The sequence below is a fragment of the Oncorhynchus kisutch genome, linkage group LG17, assembly GCF_002021735.2.
Source record: "Oncorhynchus kisutch isolate 150728-3 linkage group LG17, Okis_V2, whole genome shotgun sequence".
In the NCBI taxonomy this organism is placed as follows: Eukaryota; Metazoa; Chordata; class Actinopteri; order Salmoniformes; family Salmonidae; genus Oncorhynchus; species Oncorhynchus kisutch.
In genome coordinates this window covers 51,882,545-51,902,829 of record NC_034190.2, presented here as the reverse complement: position 1 = coordinate 51,902,829, position 20,285 = coordinate 51,882,545, and the positions used below count along the sequence as shown (strand labels likewise).

At 44.9% G+C, this 20,285-nt stretch overlaps 1 protein-coding gene across 1 annotated transcript; it reads right to left on the bottom strand.

Moving 5' to 3' along the window:
- Window positions 1-769: 769 nt before the first annotated feature.
- Window positions 770-6,330, bottom strand: LOC109907871 (putative beta-lactamase-like 1). The gene is made up of 6 exons (XM_020506130.2): window positions 6,112-6,330; window positions 4,115-4,221; window positions 3,729-3,886; window positions 3,308-3,537; window positions 2,898-3,003; window positions 770-2,598 (listed from the first exon to the last, which is right to left on the bottom strand). Exons 1-6 carry the CDS (start codon window positions 6,215-6,217, stop codon window positions 1,614-1,616), a joined length of 1,692 nt encoding a protein of 563 aa, XP_020361719.2. The 5' UTR covers window positions 6,218-6,330; the 3' UTR covers window positions 770-1,613.
- Between the last annotated feature and the right edge of the window lie 13,955 nt (window positions 6,331-20,285).

Below are 20,285 nucleotides of genomic sequence, written 5' to 3'. Positions count from 1 at the left end.
CGTCGCTGGACCAGACAGGACTGGCAAAAAGTGCTCTTCACTGACGTGTTATGGTTTTGTCTCACCAGGGGTGATGGTCGGATTCACGTTTATCGTCAAAGGAATGAGCGTTACACCGAGGCCTGTACTCTGGAGCAGAATCAATTTGGAGGTGGAGTGTCCGTCATGGTCTGGGGCGGTGTGTCACAGGATCATTGGACTGCGCTTGTTGTCATTGCAGGCAATCTCAATGCTGTGCATTACAAGGAAGACATCCTCCTCCCTCATGTGGTACCCTTCCTGCAGGCTCATCCTGACATGACCCTCCAGCATGACAATGCCACCAGCCATACTGCTCGTTCTGTGCGTGATTTCCTGCAAGACAGGAATGTCAGTGTTCTGCCATGGCCAGCAAAGAGCCTGGATCTCAATCCCATTGAATACGACTGGGACCTGTTGGATCGGAGGGTGAGGGCGAGGGTCATTCCCTCCAGAAATGTCCGGGAACTTGCAGGTGCCTTGGGTAACATCTCACAGCAAGAACTGGCAAATCTGGTGCAGTCCATGAGGAGGAGATGCACTGCAGTGCTTAATGCAGCTGGTGGCCACACCAGATACCGACTGTTACTTTTTATTTTAACCCCCCCCCCTCCTTTGTTCAGGGACACATTATTCAATTTCTGTTAGGCACATGTCTGTGGAACTTGTTCAGTTTATGTCTCAGCTGTTGAATCTTATGTTCATACAAATATTTGTATTTTATTTTGCTGAAAATAACCGCTGTTGACAGTGAGAGGACATTTCTTTTATTCTTTTAGTTTATTTGTGTTGACAGCATATGGACTCTACTCAATTTTGTATAATTGCATTGTATGAATGCAGTATTATTGTATTTTGAAAGTTACATATCTTGAAACTTGTTTTCCTGACAAGCAAAACATTTTGGGACTATATCAACAATGGACTAACAAAACAAATCCACAAATATCGTTTTTGGATGGAGTTTTCCTTTAGGCCAGGGAGCGTCTGCACTTGCCATCTAAAATGTGGAGACAAAACATTTAGACAACAGGATTTTCTTTCCCAAGGTCATTTGAGGCACTTAAATGAATTAAAAGTGAGAAAAGTGGACATTAGCTTACAGCATTTTCACCGCAGTCATATTTTGTTGTGAGACAAATAACTATCATAGTGACGACAGCTTCTTTCATTGAAGTAACAAGGTAACAGAAAGAATGTGTCACCACAGTATAACAAACAATATATAACGCACCCATTTAATTTAACCTTCATGTAACCTTAATGATGCATCATTCAATAAGATTAACTTCACGCAAGAGACAGAATGATATTTTCATGGAAGACAATTGACATTGAAGATAAGATGATTATAAAACGACTTACAATTGCACTACTTTACAGAACACAATAACAAGGCCCTCTGACATTCACTGTAGGAAAAACAACAATTTACTCATTCACTCATTCACGTCATACACATACAAAAAATAAGCATTTGAAAGGGTAGAAAAATTTAAATTCCAAAGACTCTGCACACTGTTCAGGCTCTGAAATGATCCACTTAAAATCCAGAATTCCATCTGTGATTCCATGCAATAAAAACAGTTCAGGGTTTAACTGTTGAAGATTGGCCGTCGAGCTATCCGGAGCACTTTGTAAGTGTTGAGCCCAGGAGAGTCGAATCCAGGCGACACGCCCTTCTCATTGAAATAATAGAAGTTAAAGAGTTGCCTGTCCTGGGTCTCCAGAGACACTGAGATGCTGTTGACCTTCAGCTTGCAGGGGTACTCCCCCTCGAACACCACCCTGAACACCCTCTCCTGCAGGAAGTCCAGCCTGATAGTCCTGTACTTGGCCAGCATCATGGTGTCCACCTGGGGCCCAAACTGCTGCATGACCAGCACCCCGCCCAAACTCGCCTTTATCTCATAGAAGGTCATGTTCTGGTAGGTGAAGAGGCCCACATAGGGCGTGGGGTCGGGTGGCGGCGAGAGCTTGCGCTGTGCATTCCTGAAAGCACTCTCCATGGCTGGGATGAGATGGCTGTAGGCCTGAGTGACCAGATCCCCGTCCATTATTGGCGGCCTCACCCCGGCCATCAGCACCACCAGGCCCAGCTTCAGTCGGGGAACCAGGGAGAAGGTGGTGGCGTAGCCGTCCAGGTCTCCGTCCTTACGAACCACCTCGTAGCCCAGCTGCTCGTTGACCTCCCAGGGCGTGCCGGTGTAGTTGGCGAAGTAGCCCTGGTGGCAGCGAAACAGAGGGGTCAGCAGGGTCTTCAGGGTGTCATGTTGGAGGAGGGGCCGGCTGTAAGCCCCCAGAAGCACCATGGCTAGTTTGGCCATGTCGGCCGCCGTGGAGTACATCTGGCCAGCGGGCCGATACCAGCCCAGGTCGTAGAGGGGTGCCGATTGGCCGCTGCTGTACACGCCCACTGCCATCTGGCTCTGAATGGCTGGGGTTATATCAAAGCCTGTGTCCTCCATCCCCAGCTGCTCCAGGATGTTGTCGGACACCCAGCTCTCGTAGTCGGATTTTGCAAAGTTCTCGGCCAAGACATTAGCCAATAAAGAGAAGGCCACGTTGCTGTAGTGACATCTAAGGAAGCGAGAGGAAGTATTGGTGATTTTTACATTTAAGTCATTTTAGCAGACACGTTTATCCAGAGTGAAACAGGAGCAAATAGGGTTAAGTGCCTTGCTCAAGGACACGTCAACAGAATTTTCCCCTAGTCGGCTTCGGGATTCATACCAGCAACCTTTCGGTTATTGGCCCAACGCTCTTAACCACTAGGGTAACCTGCAACCCCATGTCACAGTCACATTAAATCACCACCACCCTTTACCAAAATTGACTGAATAAGCTCTTAACAGGAAGGGGAATGAGGTGCATCTTACTTGGTGCCTGGGTCTGCCACCAGGACATCATCCTGTAATAGATCTATAGCAGCGTCTGTGTCTCCACCCCAGAGTAGATTTGTTGACCGAAGCCGTCTGGGTAACCCTGAAGACGAAACAAAATCTGGAGTCAAAAGAATGTCAAACGTTCTGGAGTCAAAGGAATGTACAAGGGAACTCCCTTTATCACGTAGTGCTTTCCTCAGGTTTAATCCCGTGAGAGTACAGTACATTACATTACAGCACAGTCCGAGGGATCTGGTCAGGACAAAAGGCTAATAGGCCAGGAGCTTATTACCGCCATCATTAGGGACAAGTCTCGATCTAAGTATAGCCTCTCTCTCCACTCACGCAATGGCCAAGGTAAGCTAAGGTTAATGTACAGTCATGAAGAGGAAGAGTGCCTTCACCAGAGAGCTGACCGGCCATCCTGCGCAGGGTGACAGAGGGAGAGCGTGGCTGGGTGTCTCTGTTAGAACCAGCCTTGACATCCACTACACCCCGCCGCTTCCCCAGCGGGTTCTTGATGGTGAAGTTTGCCGCATACTTCTCCAAAGGGTCATCCAAGGAGGCCACCTTCCCCTCCTCCCATAGCTTGTACAGCATCAGTGTCGGGAAGATCTTTGAGAGACTTGCAATTCTGTTGGGGAAACAGTTGTTGAGTGTTATTACTCCTGCAACCATTCACCTTTGTGGCAAATCTCTGAATATTCTCATTGTCAACCTGACCAAGTCTCTGGAAATAGACACAAATCTGTCACAGAAATCATGAAAATCTCATCTAACATGCTTCTAACAAATGTTTTAACAACAGAGGAGAGCAGAGCTCACCTGTACACTGTGTATTCGTTGGGTGGAGGCGAGGAGGGATCACTCCCGTTCCTTCTGCCAAAGTTTCCGTTCCACAACACTGAGTCGTTGAAGACAACGATGGCAGACAGAGCTGGTAGTGTCGTGTCATGAATACTTAACCTTAGGACAACATCTATCTGTATGGGGGGAAAAAATGGCATCTTGTGAAGAAAAATGTGCTTGTTGTGCTTTCTGCCTCAAAAACAACACAGGGCAAATCTGTCATGTTTGACAAAGTAAAGTAAAGTCAATGCCAAATAGGCAGCTACACATGTCTGTATATATAGTCTAGTGCTTGTCTAATTCACGTTTGTTATCAAACAAATTCCATTCATGATCTCACGATTTTAAATGTTATTGTTGACCTTTTCTAATGCTTCCTTGAGTGCAGGGATGGGATGTTCCAGGAGTACTGGCTCAGGGAAACGAGGGCACATCTCTTCCTCCTTCACCTCAATGTTCACAACATTGCCTGTGGACAGAAAGAAAGGGGGTGTAACAAGTGCAGGTGGTGAATCACACTTCACATGGTACCAAACTGGGCCGTTAAGCCAGTTCACGTCTACTAACGCCAATCATTTTCAGTTGCAACAGAAAAAGACTGCTTAAAAAGACTGTTTGAGTAAGGGAGGTTCATCCAATTCTCTTTGGCAACATGGTCCCATTATGTTAAAATGGTGACATTTAACCATTGTGGTTGTTTTATGTCACCTTATCTCACATATTAGTTGTGTAATTTACTATCTGATGTGAGGATTTGTCTGTGTTACAAATGGTAGACAATGCTCATTCTGTTGCCAGTTTCTGTTTCTGTCATTCTGTACCAGGCAATGTACAGCAGGGCCGTGCACAGACCTTTCACGGGGCAGGTGCTCAAAATGAAAAAAGGGCACCCACCTGAGCGTATGGCGACAGACGAAGAACCCCTTAAGGTTCTAGATAGCAACTAGTATAGTGAATTTTAAGCACAGATTCAACCACAAAGACCAGGGAGGTTTTTCAATGCCTCACAAAGAAGGGCACCAATTGGTAGACGTGTAAAAAAAAAAAATAAAGCAGATGCTGAATATACCTTTGAGCATGGTGAAGTTGTTAATTAGGCTTTGGATGGTATATCAATACACCCAGTCACTACAAAGACACGTGTCCTTCCTATCTCAGTTGCCGGAGAGGAAGGAAACTGCTCAGGGATTTCACCATGAGACCAATGGTGATTTTAAAACAGTTACAGAGTTTACTGGCTGTGATAGGAAAAAATTGAGGATGGGGATCAACAACATTGTAGTTACTCCATATACTAACCTAAATGACAGATTGAAAAGAAGGAAGCCTGTACAGAATACAAATATTCTAAAACATGCATCCTGTTTGCAACAAGACACAAATACTGCATAAATTGTGGCAAATGTTTTACTTTTTGTCCTAAAGACAAAGCGTTATGTTAGGGGCAAATCCGACACAACACATTACTGAGTACCACTCTTCATATTTTAGAGACTTCTACAAAGTATTGACTCAGGGGTGGGAATAGTTATGTGAATTAGATACATTTCTAAAAACAAGATTTCCACTTTGTCATTATGGGGTATTGTGTGTAACACCACAAAATGTGGAATAAGTCAAGGGGTATGAATACTTTCTGAAGGCACTGTACGGTGGGTAGCTAGAGTGTATACCTGTGTTGCTGCTGCTCTGCTCTGCTGCCCTGACACAGTGCAAACCCTGACTGAAGAAGGGTCGGAGGTCAGAGGGTCGCAGATGCAGCTGCTCCTCTCTATGCCTTTCTGCTTCGCTCTGCTGCGCATGGGCTGTCAACCAACCAGACCAAATATTGATAATGATATAAATCAAGTGTTCCTCAAATCTTATGCTGCAGGGGTGCTGGGGGTGGTGGTATAATTATAATACAAATAATAACTATACAACCACCCAAAAGTACACTTGGTGAGTGAAAGGACAAAGGGGCAGGTGCTCAGGGCACAGGTAGACCCCTATCTGTGCACATGCCTGATCTACAGTATGTGTCCTGTACAGGAACACCCACTTTCGTACCACTTCATACTCTTCCTCCCTCCCGCCCCTGGTGTTAAAGCCTGCATTAAAGGGCCCGGTAATCCAGCAGCTTTGTGTAATCCCCAGCAGCCCCTGCAAACGAGCAATTAAGCCAAAGAGGATAAGGAAGCCACATGTACAAAAGTGTTTCCATGTTAAAACCCACATCTAAGTATTTTTGTCTGCTTGGGCGAAATGGCTACACCTCAACGGTCCCCTAATAGAACACACTCACAATTCAAGAATGGCTCTTGAATCAGTGGATGTATGGAACCACACATGGGATGGGAAATTCTCTTTTGACTCTTACCTATTTTTAATTTTGGCATCCTGTACTGCCAAATAAAGCATCCCGTCATGACCAAGGATATCAGCAAAAAGACCACCATGCCTAACTTGGTCCATTTCACCTTCATCTTGCTGGTCTGGTGGTCTTGCCCAAGGTTGGACAGGCTGGAAATGACATGAAAGTTAGTTGCACCTCTTACAGTCTTTATCAATGGAATCCTAATTGCCCTCAATCAAATAGATTTCCTAATGAAGTATTCTTTGGCATGTGAGGATAAATTGGTTAGGGGATAAAAAAAACATCTGATTAACACAACATTAGTTAATGTCTTTCCAAAAGAAAACATGACATTGAAACAGAAGCTTGTTGCATCAAGCCTATAGTAGCCTATAGCAATACAAGCCTATAGCAATACAAGACTATCGTAGCCTATAGCAATACAAGCCTATAGCAATACAAGACTATCGTAGCCTATAGCAATACAAGCCTATAGCAATACAAGCCAGAACACTGTCAATGCCAAGTGCTAATGCAATAATATGTACTTTCATAGATAGAATCCTGTTGACTGTATAAATACAGTGCAGCCGACTTACCACTCAGTATGCTCACTTTTCCAGCTGAGAGAAGTTCCACAAAACCCAAACTTCTCACATCACTGATGTTCCATCTTCAGTAGGATGCTAGCAAAACCCCACCATCCAACCTCTCCAGTTACTTCAGTACTCTTTCACAGAGACATACAGTACATGTAGAGTAACCAATGGCTCCCAATCATTCACTTGCTACCTGCTACTACCTACCCACACTTAATCCTAGTCGGTGATCCCTGAATGGGTGATTCAATTCCCTGTCCGCAAACTAGGGGCCGTGACGTCATAATCTCCAGAGATTCTGCTGTAAAGCCATGCTGGAGAAGGCCTAGGAGAGGAGGGAACCCTTAAGCTCTCATCCTCAGCAATAAAATCAGTTCAAGCTGAACGGGGGGAGGGCGAATTGATTCACTTCACAAATCACACTCTATACTAGGGTTCCCCTAGCAAATAAAACCCGCTGGTGATTTTATTTGTAACCTCAAGTTCTCTTTTAGAAATAAATATTTTTTATTATAATATAATTTTCCTTGTTTCAACTCAGCATCATAAACAAATTGGCTGGCTGGTGGTTTTATTTGCAGCCTCAAGTTCTCTTTTAAATATATATATTTTGAATTATTATATCATTTTCCTTGTTTCAGGTCAACATCATAAACAAATTGTACATACAGTACCAGTCAAAAGTTTGGACACACCTACTCAATCAAAGGTTTTTCTTTATTTTTTACTATTTTCTACATTGTAAAATAATAGTGAAGACATCAAAACTATGAAATAGCACATATAGAATCATGTATTAACCCCCAAAATGTTTTAAACATATATTTATATTTTAGATCTTCAAAGTAGCCTCCCTTTCCCTTGATGACAGCTTTGCACACTCTTGGTATTCTCTCAACCAGCTTCATGAGGAATGTTTCCCAACAGTCTCGAAGGAGTTCCTACATATGCTGAGCAAATGTTGGCTGCTTTTCCTTCACTCTGAGATCCAACTCATCTCAAACCATCTCAATTGGGTTGAGGACGGATGATTGAGGAGGCCAGGTCATCTTATGTAGCAGTCCATCACGCTCCTTGGTCAAGTAGCCCTTACACAGCCTGGAGGTGTGTTTTGGGTCATTGTCCTGGTGAAAAACAAATGATAGTCCCACTAAGAGCTGGCATATCGCTGCAGAATGCTGTGGTAGCCATGCTGGTTATGTGTGCCTTGAATTCTAAATGAATCGCTGACAGTGTCACCAGAAAAGCACCCCCACACCATCACACCTCCTCCATGCTTCACTGTGGGATCCAAACATGCGGAGATCATCTGTTCACCTACTCTGTGTCTCACAAAGACACGGTGGTTGGAACCAAACATCTCAAATTTGGACTAATCAGACCAAAGGACAGATTTCCATCGGTCTAATGTCCGTTGCTCGTGTTTCTTGGCCCAACCAAGTCTCTTCTTCTTATTGGTGTCCTTTAGTAGTGGTTTCTTTGCAGAAATCCGGCCATGAAGGCCTAATTCACACAGTCTCCTCTGAACAGTTGATGTTGTGATGTGTCTGTAACTTGAACTCTATGAAGTATTTATTTGGGCTGCAATTTCTGAGGCTGGTAACTCTAATGAACGTATCCTCTGAGGCAGGGTTGACTGGCTCTTCCTTTCCTGTGGCGGTCCTCATGAGAGCCAGTTTCATCATAGCGCTTGATGGTTTTTGCGACTGCACTTTAAGAAACTTTTAAGGTTTTTAAATGTTCCGCATTTACTGACCTTCATGTCTTAAAGTAGTGATGGACTGTTATTTCTCTTTGCTTATTTGAGCTGTTCTTGCGATAATATGGACTTGTCTTTTACCAAATAGGGCTATCTTCTGTATACCAACCCTACCTTGTTACACACAACTGATTGGCTCAAACGCATTAAGAAGGAAAGAAATTCCACAAATAGCTTTTAACAAGGCACACCTGTTAATTGAAATGCATTCCAGGTGACTACCTCATGAAGCTGGTTGAGAGAATGCCAAGCGTGTGCACATCTGTCATCAAGGCAAAGGGTGGCTACTTTGAAGAATCTCAAATATACACTTCCCAGGAGTCACGTGTATCCCCTGTCACAGGAGGAGACGGTGGCTATGGAGACATATGTCACCAAATCTCTGGGACAGGGGTACATTCGGCCCTCCACATCACCTGTCTCGTCTAGTTAATTTTTTGTGAAGAAGAAGGAGGGAGGTCTGCGTCCGTGCATTGACTATAGAGATCTAAATTCTATCACAGTGGGGTTCAGTTACCCGCTACCAATCATCGCCACGGCGGTGGAGTCATTCCATGGAGCATGCTTCTTCACAAAACTGGATCTTAGGAGCGCATATAACTTGGTGCGAATCCGCGATGAGTAGAAAACCTTGTTTAGTACCACATCTTTCCAATATGAGTACCTCGTCATGCCGTATGGGTTGAAAATGCTCCAGCCATTTTCCAATCTTTTGTTGACGAGATTCTCAGGGACCTGCACGGGCAGGATGGAGTGGTTTACATCGATGACATACTGGTCTATTCCTCCACACGCGCCGCGCATGTGTCTCTGGTGCGCAAGGTACTTGGGCGACTGTTGGAGCATGACCTGTATGTCAAGGCCGAGAAATGTGTGTTCTCCAAACAAGCCTTCTCTTTCCTGGGGTATCACATTTCCACATCTGGGGTGGTGATGGAGTGTGACCGCATTGCGTCCGTGCGTAATCGGCAGATTCCGACCACGGTAAAGGAGGTGCAGCGGTTTTTAGGGTTAGCCAATTACTTCCGGATATTTATCCAGGGTTTTGGGCAGGTGGCTGCTCCCATCACCTCACTGCAGAAGGGGGGGCGGTGCGTTTGCGGTGGTTGGCGGCGGCGGACAGAGCTTTTGGTCATCTGAAGGCGTTGTTTACCGATGCTCCCGTATTGGCGCATCCGGACCCCTCTCTGGCATTCATAGTGGAGGGGGACGCGTCCGAGGCTTGTGTTGGAGCCATGCTATCGCAGCGCTTGGGCACGGCCCTGAAGCTTCGCCCCTGCTGAAGCTCAGTCCGGCGGAGCAAAACTATGATGTGGGGGATCGGGAGTTGCTGGCTTTGGTAAAAGCTCTGAAGGTGTGGAGACATTGGCAAGAGGGGGCGAAACACTCTTTTCTCATCTGGACTGAACACCGTAATCTGGAGTATATCCGGGGGCGAGGAGACTGAATCCTCGTCAGGCAAGGTGGGCAATGTTTTTCACTAGATTTTGCTTCACTATCTCTTACAGACCAGGTTCCCGTAACGCAAAGGCCGACGCACTCTCCCGTCTCTATGATACCGAGGAGCGGCCCATCGATCCCACCCCCATACTTCCGGCTTTTTGTCTGGTGGCACCGGTGTTATGGGAGGTGGACGCGGACATCGAGCGGGCGTCTTGGTTAGAACCTCCTCCACCACAGTGTCCAGCGGGTCGGAGGTACGTCCCGCTTGGTGTTCGTGATAGATTGATCAGGTGGACCGACACGCTACCCTCCTCTGGTCATCCGGGGATCGAGAGGACAGTGCGGGCTCTTTGGGGGAAGTACTGGTGGCCCACCTTGGCTAAGGATGTGAGGTTTTATGTTTCCTCCTGTTCGGTGTGCGCTCAGTGTAAGGCTCCTAGACACCTGCCTAGAGGGAAGTTACAGCCCCTCCCCATTCCACAGCGGCCTTGGTCACACCTATCTGTGGACTTTCTTACCGATCTTCCTCCGTCACAGGGGAACACTACGATCCTGGTCGTTGTGGATCGGTTCTCCTCACTTTGCCCGGTCTCCCTACGGCCCTACAGACTGCGGAGGCCCTGTTTACACACGTCTTCCGGCACTACGAGGTGCCTGAGGATATAGTTTCTGATCGGGATCCCCAATTCACTTCCCGGGTTTGGAAGGCGTTCATGGAGCATCTGGGGGTCTCGATCAGCCTGACCTCTGGTTTTCACCCCTAGAGTAATGGGCAGGTGGAGAGAGTGAACCAGGATGTGGGCAGGTTTCTGCGGTCGTATATTGCCAGGACCAGCCTGGAGAGTGGGCGAGGTTCGTCCCATGAGCCTAGATGGCCTAGAATTCACTTAGCCACTCCTCCACGGACCTGTCACCATTTCAGTACGTGTTGGGCTATCAGCCGGTCCTGGTACCGTGGCATCAGAGTCAGACCGAGGCTCCTGCAGTGGAGGATTGGGTGCAGCGCTCAAAGGAGACCTGGAGAGCCGTCCAGGAATCCCTGAAATGGGCTGGTGGGTGACAGAAGGTGAGCGCTGACCGCCACCGTAGTGAGGCCCCCGTGTTCGCACCGGGGGACAGGGTCTGGCTCTCGACCCGCAACCTGCCTCTCCGCCTGCTCTGCCGAAAGCTGGGTCCGCAGTTTGTGGGGCCATTTAAAGACCTGAGGAGAATAAACGAGGTGTGTTATAGGTTACAGCTCCCCTCTTACTATCGTATTAACCCCTCATTTCATGTGTCTCTCCTCAGGCCGGTGGTAGCTAGTCCACTACAGGACGTTGAGGTGCGGGAGGTCCCTCCACACCCCCCGGACATTGAGTGGGGTCCGGCGTACACTGTACGGTCCATTCTGGACTCGGGTGGGGCGCCTGCAGTACCTCGTGGATTGGGAGGGGTACGGTCCGGAGGAGAGGTGCTGGGTGCCGGTGGGTGACATCTTGGACCCATCTCTGCTGGGTGAGTTCCACCGCCTCCTGATCGCCCTGCGCCTCGCCCTCTGGGTCATCCTCGAGGCCGGCATCGGCACGCTGTGGGAGCCTCTCCCTGTTCGGCAGCGCTCGGCGGTAGTTCTCGCCGGTCTACTAGCTGCCACGATCCCTTTTCCTTTTCTTTTGGTTATGTCTCTTTTGTGTTTCACCTGGTTTCATTTTGGTTAATTAGGGGGGGTATTTAATCTCGCCATTTTCTTTGGGTTTTTGTGCGGGATTGTTTTCATTTGACTGTCAGTGAGTTTTGGGTTGCGTTTTCTTTTGTTCATTTTTAACAGGTGGTTTTTCCCTGGACTGTGTCTGAGTGGGGTTTTGTGGCTACTGTTGTACAGTCTGGTGTCCTGTTATTTTGAACTTGTTTAAATATACACCCTTTTCCTTCGGAACTTGTTTCTCATGTACCCACGTCTACTTGGGGAGATCTTACAATGAGAAGGTGTGTCCAAACTTTTGAATGGTTCTGTATGTACTGTGGAAGGACCACCAGAGGGCAGGCTGGGTTCATGGATAGTAGCCCAACAAGGCATGGATGACAAGGTAACCAGAGGCAATTAAGCACAGCTGACGGTACTAATGACATACTCTCCTTCCCCTATAAGAGAGAGAATGGAACCAGCAGAGAAGGGGGGAAAACTATCTCTGGAAGATGGCCACCGAGAGAGAGGAGCTATCCAGGAAGAACCACTAAGACGGTGACAATCCCGTGACTTTTTGTTGTAGTTTAAAGATAATCCTATTGTGTTCCTGTTTCATCTGGAGAAGAAGATGTATGTTTTTCCTTGGAAGATTTTCATTGATTATGTTGGAGTGTTTGTGTTGACCAAATGCCCTCAACAGAGAACTGTGTTCAATCAAGAAAACCCACTCCTGACTCGTTTATTCTACCTTCCCGCTTTAGAGTGACGCCCAATTACTTGGTCCGCTCACAGTACATATATTTGAATTCCATAATGAAACAAGGTGAAATAAACATAACATAACCAACAAATAACAAAACAAAAAAACACTAAAAAACAATAAGAATTATACATTCCCTTTCAGTTCTCTGCTCTTAATTTTTCATGACATTAATTAATCTTACATACCATTAATTTTCCTTGCCTACCACTAATAATTGGCTGTAGTGTGTAAAATACCCCTAACAGAGTATAGAGGCCTATACAGCAAGATATTAAAAAATCAAATCAAATTATATTTATTTTCTACAACAAAGCGACCAGGGTCCACTTGACCTTTAAGTTCATTTAATTTTTATATTGACACTTCTTAGGGTATCTGCAAGTTTATGGGGAAGAGATAGCAAAAAGTGGATTGTATAGAAATGTCCTTCCTTGTTCCTAAATGTAGCACTCATGTTCTCCAGTGCCAAAACTTTAAAGATCTCACAATACCACAGATTTATTGTTGGTGGCTGGTCTTTTATCCAGTTAAGGATAATGCATTTACGGGGCCACAAAGAGTAATGTTTTAAGAAGATTGAGCTGTGCTCAGGTACGTGAGGGCCTGTTCCCAACTACACCCAGTACAAATTGCCATGTGAACATGCCCCCAGCTCCGTTTTGACATTTTCCCAGAAGTCCAAAACAGATTGCCATGAGGGCCTTTTTCCTTCTTACACTTCAACACGTATCTGAGAATTCTGCTTTCATTTTATTACATACAGTACAGGTCAAAAGTTTGAACACACCTGTCACGCCTGCTCCCTGGCACGCGAGGCTGTCCATCATTACACACACCTATGGGCTATACTCGGCCTTGTCTCAGGACGGTAAGTTGGTGGTGGAAGATATCCCTCTAGTGGTGTGGGGGCTGTGCTTTGGCAAAGTGGGTGGGGTTATATCCTTCCTGTTTGGCCCAGTCCGGGGGTATCATCGGGTGGGGCCACAGTGTCTCCTGACCCCTCCTGTCTCAGCCTCCAGTATTTATGCTGCAGTAGTTTATGTGTCGGGGGGCTAGGGTCAGTTTGTTATATCTGGAGTACTTCTCCTGTCTTATCCGGTGTCCTGTGTGAATTTAAGTGTGCTCTCTCTAATTCGCTCTTTCTCTCTCTCTCTCTGAGGACCTGAGCCCTAGGACCATGCCTCAGGACTACCTGGCATGATGACTCCTTGCTGTCCCCAGTCCACCTGGCCGTGCTGCTGCTCCATTTTCAACTGTTCTGCCTGTGGCTATGGAACCCTGACCTGTTCACCGGACGTGCTACCTGTCCCAGACCTGCGGGAGCGGTAGAGATACTCTTAATGATCGGCTATGAAAAGCCAACTGACATTTACTCCTGAGTTGCTGACTTGCTGCACCCTCGACAACTACTGTGATTATTATTATTTGACCATGCTGGCTCTAACCACTAGGGTAGCCACCCCTCATAGCCTGGTTTCTTCCTAGGATTTAGCCTTTCTTTTCCTAGCCACCGTGCTTCTACACCTGCATTGCTTTCTGTTTGGGGGTTTTAGGCTGGGTTTCTGTACAGCACTTTGAGATATCAGCTGATGTAAGAAGGGCTATATAAATACATTTGATTTAATTTGACCTGTCACCATCGTTACACGCATAAGTGCTTCTTTGGACTCACCTGAACTCCATTACTTTGTTGATTGCCCCTCCAATATCTGCCTGTTCCTCAGTTTGATCCCCGTGTCAGCATGAATGTTATTTTGTTTCCCCTGTCCAGACGCTGTTCGTGTTCTGTTTCATGTCCGTTGTTTATTAAATGTTCACTCCCTGTACTTGTGTCACGCCCTGATCTGTTTCACCTGTCCCTGTGATTGTCTCCACCCCCTCCAGGTGTCCCTTATTTTCCCCAGTGTATTTATCCCTGTGTTTCCTGTCTCTCTGTGCCAGTTCATCTTGTATGTTTGGTCAAGTCAACCAGTGTGGTTTTCCCCTTACTCCTTTTCTATTCTCTTTTGATCGTCTTCCCGGTTTTGACCACTGCCTGACTCTGGACGACTTTCCCGCCTGCCTAATCATCCTGCCTGCCCTGACCTTGAATTTGCCTGCCCTTCGGTACCTATTGGACTCTGAACTGGTTTTGACCTTTTGCCTGTACACGACCGTTCTCTTGCCTACCCCTTTGGATGAATAAACATTGTAAGACACCAACCCTCTGCCTCCTGTGTCTACATCTACAGCCTTGTGCCTTGATAACTTTCTTCTTATCTCCCAGTGTCTGTCCTCACAACACCTACTCAGTCAAGGGTTTTTCTTTACTAAAAAAAAAAAAAATTCTACATTGTAGAATAATAGTGAAGATATCAAAAACTCTGAAATAACATATGGAATCATGTAGTAACCAAAAATGTGTTTTTTTTTGGTTGCTACAATGTAGAAAATAGGGGGGAAAAAGAAAAATCCTGGAATGAGTAGGTGTGTCCAAACTTTTGACTGGTACTGTATAAGAGGAGTCCTATGAAGCCTTTGCATAATCTTCCTTTGCATTTTTTGCACCTTGTTACAGGTGAAAAGTTGTCTTGCTTCGAGCATAGCCTTTGTCCAATTTTGAATTTCTGGGCCCAAGTTTTCTGAACAGAAAACACACATACACATATATATGTATTCATTGTTGGACAGAAAAGACTGTAAAAACACCTCCAAGTGATTTTAATTTTGGAAAAGTGCTATCAAGTATTCCCACGGATGATATACAAAAACATGTGATCGTATAATGCAAGCAAGGTTTGGAATTATTATGTTTAAGTCAAATATTATATCTGGTTGGGCTTCTTGCTGTCAGTTTGCAGTCTACAAATTATTTGTAATTTGTTCCAGCCCCCTGACCATCTGCTTAAGAAACAAAACGGCCCTCGGTTGAATCTAGTTGATAATCCTAGCTTTATACCATTCTGTTAATTACACTTTTGATTTAAGAATAGAGACATGGCTGGCATGACCATTAGAGATCTATGATAAAATATTTTTTGACGATTGTAGATGTGGTCTAAAACTGGCCATGTACATTTGACATGTAATACTGGCTCCGTAACACTAATCTATAACACTTTCTACCTCCACCAAGTCATTAGGTTTGCTGCTAGTTGGACTGGATCTTCTTGACCCTAATCAGTCCGGCTTCAAGACGGGTCAATCAACCGAGACTGCTCTTCTCTGTGCCACAGAGGCTCGCTGCTCTTCCAAAGCTGACTCTCTCTCCTCTGTTCTCATCCTCCTAGATCTATCCGCTGCCTTGACGCTGTGAACCATCAGATCCTCATCTCCACCCTCTCAGGGCTGGGTGTCTCAGGCTTTGCACACTCTTTGGTTGCATCCTACCTGGCAGGTCTCTCCTACCAGGTGACATAGAGAGCATCTGTGTCTGCACCATATACTCTCACTACTGGTGTCCCCCAGGGCTAGGTTCTAGGCCCTCTCCTCTTCTCTCTATACATCAAATCCCTTGGCTCTATCATATCCTCACATGGTCTCTCGTATCAATGCTATGAGGATGACACTCAACTACTTTTCTCCTTCCCCCCTTCTGACACCCAGGTGGAGACACGCATCTCTGCGTGTCTGGCAGATAACTCATCTTGAATGTCGGCCCACCACCTCAAGCTCAACCTCAACACGGCGGAGCTGCTCTTCCTCACTCCAAGACCTCTCCATCACTGTTGACAACTCCATGGTATCCCCTTCCCAATGTGCAAAGAACCTTGGCGTGACACTGGACAACACCCTGTTGTTCTCTGTAAACATCAAAGCAGTTACTCACTTCTGCAGGTTCATGCTCTACAACATCCGTAGAGTACGACCCTACCTCACACAGGAAGCACCCTGTACGGGAGGGCAGCTCCCGGCTCAGCCCAGTCCAAGCTCTTCTCTGTCCTGGCTGCTCAATGGTGGAACCAGCTTCCCCCTGAAGGTAGGAAAGCAGAGTCCCTGCCCATCTACTGAAAACATCTGAAACCCTACCTCTTCAAAGACTATCTTAAAGAGTATCTTAAACCCCCCCAACTTGACTCTTTTCACCCTTACTAGCTCTGACTTTGCTGATATACTTACTATGACTGTGATATGTGGTTGTCCCACATAGCTATTTTAAGATGAATGCACTAACTGTAAATTGCTCTGGGTAAGAGTGTCTGCTAAATGACTCAAATGTAAATGTAAAAAAATGTGCTTACGGCATTGAAGATGAGCAATATTACACGAGCCAGGGCCAAATTATAGTTCACCACTGCCTTAGTCTCTTGTGACAGCCCGAGTAGCTGAGAGTTGGTTCTAGGTGCCGAGATTACCACAACCTGTATGTTGCTTCGGATTCTGCTTCTGCCAAATAGACAAGGATTACATGGGTATGACATATGTTTTATGCACTCAGTTACATATATCTCAGCTTGCTTTACCTTCTCACAGTGAAGTGGATAATGTGTGTGTGTCTGCAAATACTAGTTTCACTCCAACTCAAGTGTAACTTTCATTAGGAACTGATTATGATTTATCCTCAAGACGAAGGTATAAAGCCTAGTAATGCACCACTATAATTGTCAGTAATCTTCCACCATCAAACACTACAGATTCAAACACACTATACACACTGTAGACCAAACACATCACACGTCAAACTTAAATTGGTTCATGTCACTGCAGTAGAAATGAATGAGATTTACTGATGAGGTTTATTGATGATGACATTTACACAATTTACTTAGTTTTTATTCCATGGCACTTCATATACTGTCTGCAGAAGGTTTATGAACACTATAGATGTCATAAGATAAGTACATATGTATGAGGAAAAGTTTGAGTTTTATAAGAACAGGTAGTACAGATATCAAATCTTAATTTGATCACCCTGTTTTTGCAGGAAATTTCCTACACAGCAGGAAATCGAGAACTTGGGACTATAAGGATCTATCTGAATTTTTGTCAAAATTAAGTTATTGACATAGTCCTGTTCTGTTCAATGTTCTCTACCTATATAGTATTCTAAATAGCCCAATTCATATTGTGAAGTTCAAAAGAATACAAGATAAAAATTGCTGACTCCATTCAAACCAATGAGGGTTCGGGACTTTAAAGGCAATTATCTCAGAATCATATTTTTGCAGATAGAACCTTGTAGTCCCAAGCTCTCGAAATGCAAACTTGTAATGTATTCAAGGTTTAAAAAGGCTTCTTAAGTTTTTTATTTTGCGCTAACAATTTTTTAAATCAACCCCTACAAAAATGTTAATTCATTATATGTGCTGCAGGATCATTTTCCTGATGTGAGAAACTGGTCAAATTAAGATCCTACATCTGTAGCAAGCAGATGAGTAGGAAGCTGCCCACTGAAGAAGGCGAAAGCTGCAACGTCTGTGTATGTTAACAACCTCATGCAGGAGAAAAATGAAGAAGTAAGCTTGACGTCTTTTTTTAGTGCGGACCAATCTCAAATATTTTACTTTAACTGAATTCCAGGGTTTTACGCACTACATTTTCTTGGGGAGAGTGCGATGGTCTTCTTTTGATGGGTAGGAAGCTAAAATACCTAAGAGAGACAGATACAGTAGCTGCACAGTTATTTCAGTTATGATGCATGATATAACAGTACTGACATACAGTATGAGCTGTGACTGTGATACGGACGTGGGAAGTCAGGTCCACCATATGCCCTCATACACTTTATCAGAAATTCTAAATGTCTGCCCATATCATAATTATCCTCTGTTATATGAAGTCTCACCTTATGACTATGACCCAAAAAAGCCATTCAAGAGTTATGTGGTTTTTACCGTGATGCTTTCCAATCAGACCACAAGGGGGCAGTAGATGCTGTTGCTTTAGCCAGCCGTGACACACTCATCACATAATACACGATTTGATAATAGCAACAATGATAGCAAAACTAAGCACCACTAAGGATTGATTGGATTTCTCCAGGATCCGAGTAAACTCAGCAACAGTATTAGCATTACAATTTGGAGTTGTGAATGCACTAATATATATTTTTTATTGATTCTGTTTAAAAAAAAAACATTTTCCTCATTAACCTGATGATGTGCGTTTAGAGAAGGCGAGTGTCATTTAATACAAGGGCATTTGTTTCCACGTTTCCTCTCCTTGTCACATGTCGTTGATTACCTTTGACCTTTTTCAAAGGCAGGCGAGGAAGGGACGGAAGAGAGAACGCAAGGACATTTTCCACAGGAGAGGGAAACCCAGGGACAGTCCTGTTGTCTCCAAGGCCCCACTCCATCTATAGTCTGTGAACATTCCGGTTGCAGTTGACAATCCTATTTCTGTCTGTGTGTTTTTTGTAAGGTTAATTGTAGGTATTCTGAATACAACTTGTTTGGTATCTTGTGGACATGGAAACAGCCAGCGAATGTATTTCTTGTGTTTTTTTTACATTGTGTTGATCAGTACATTTAAGGGATTGACTTATTTATGTGCATGAAGCACTTTAGTCTTTACGACCCTTTGATATTTAATCTCTGTTTTTCGGGATGACTTTTACATGCCTTCCATACCAATACCCAGTTCAGGTATTTACTGTCCTATCCTAGAACCGCTTTACAGGCTGGGATTTAATCAACACCCCATAGCAATGTTTACCCAGTGTCTTTGTTAAAAAACATCACCCTGCGCGGGAAGTGCTGCTCACCGGAGCAAAGGTCCTCCAACTTCCTGACTTGACTTCCTTAGTATCCGTTTGTATCCCAGGCAGTCGGGCCATACAGTACAGACAAAACACAAAGTGAAAGCGGAAACCATCCTCAGAATGGACTACTGCATGTGGGTGGAGGAGGAAATCCTTGTTGCTCCTACGTTTCAGAGCCTGTCTTATATTCAAAATGTGTGTTAGATGTGCTTATGTGTCTGATTATGGACTGTACCAAAATGCAAGAGTGAGGGAGAGTGCAAACGAAAGCTTTTTCAAGACACCTTTCCACCTTTGCTCACACAATTGAATAGAGGAAGCTTCTATTTGCTGTCCATATCTGACCCCTCCCATCTGTGACCTCATCACTGCAGCCAGGCAGGAGAGAGTGGGAGGTCACTGAGCAGTGGACTCACAGACAGACAGACATTAACCCCATCCAGCATGAATAGTCTTCTCTTCACACTGGCATCACACAGGAGTCAAAGTGAGATGCTAATTACAATCCAGAGAGACAGATACAATCCCAAGCATTTATGAAAAGTCTAAAATAAAGAGCTGGTGAATTCACAGAAGAACAATATCTGGCACATGCTCCAGATATTAAATGACTCATTAACTATTTGCTTTTACCTGCAGATGAGTGGCAGTCTTTGTTGTTCACTCAGTGTGTCTCCAGAAATGTCTTCCAGAGCAGGCTTGTGCCACCTCCGCCAGCAATGTCCAAAAAAATGTTGTGCACCCCGCACTTCAGTACGCATCATTATCAAAGACAAGTTCACTGGGTGCGTGGGACTGGGAATAGTAATTTCAGGAAATGGTTATGATTTGTGGTGGCGAAATATTTTTTTAAATATATAGTACGGCATCCATATTAGGACATCTTCAGACATCCACCTTGGACCTCATCACCTCACGCCACACCCTGAGTAATCTCCCTCAGCCTTGCACTATTCAGGAGACACCCCCGCCTAGGCCACACTGACCATTTTCCCCTATTCTTTGCAATGAATTAGATTTCTATGGCCTCAATAACGCTTTTCTAGTAAAGTCTTATATCCCAAGCACTGGTATTTGCCTGGAGGTCACATTTTCAACATAATTTTCAAAATAACACCTGATGGCTTTGTTGTGTTATTACAGACAGGAAACCGTCAGGGGTTCTGTTTGATCATAGTCTGAGTCTGCAGAATTGACCAAATCAGGGAAGCGAGTAGGTGGGCGTCTTTTCCTAACGCATGATGTAAGCCCATAGAATATGGATATCTATAAAGAATACCTTTATCCAA

Bases quoted from the DNA above. Each gene is read 5' to 3' on its own strand.
- LOC109907871 (XM_020506130.2), bottom strand. From the start codon at position 6,217: ATGAAGGTGAAATGGACCAAGTTAGGCATGGTGGTCTTTTTGCTGATA. The intron at 3,887-4,114 runs GTCAACAATAAC...CCCCCCATACAG, and splicing joins TCAAGGAAGCATTAGAAAAG to ATAGATGTTGTCCTAAGGTT. The intron at 3,004-3,307 runs GTGAAGGCACTC...TTTCGTCTTCAG, and splicing joins GATGGCCGGTCAGCTCTCTG to GGTTACCCAGACGGCTTCGG.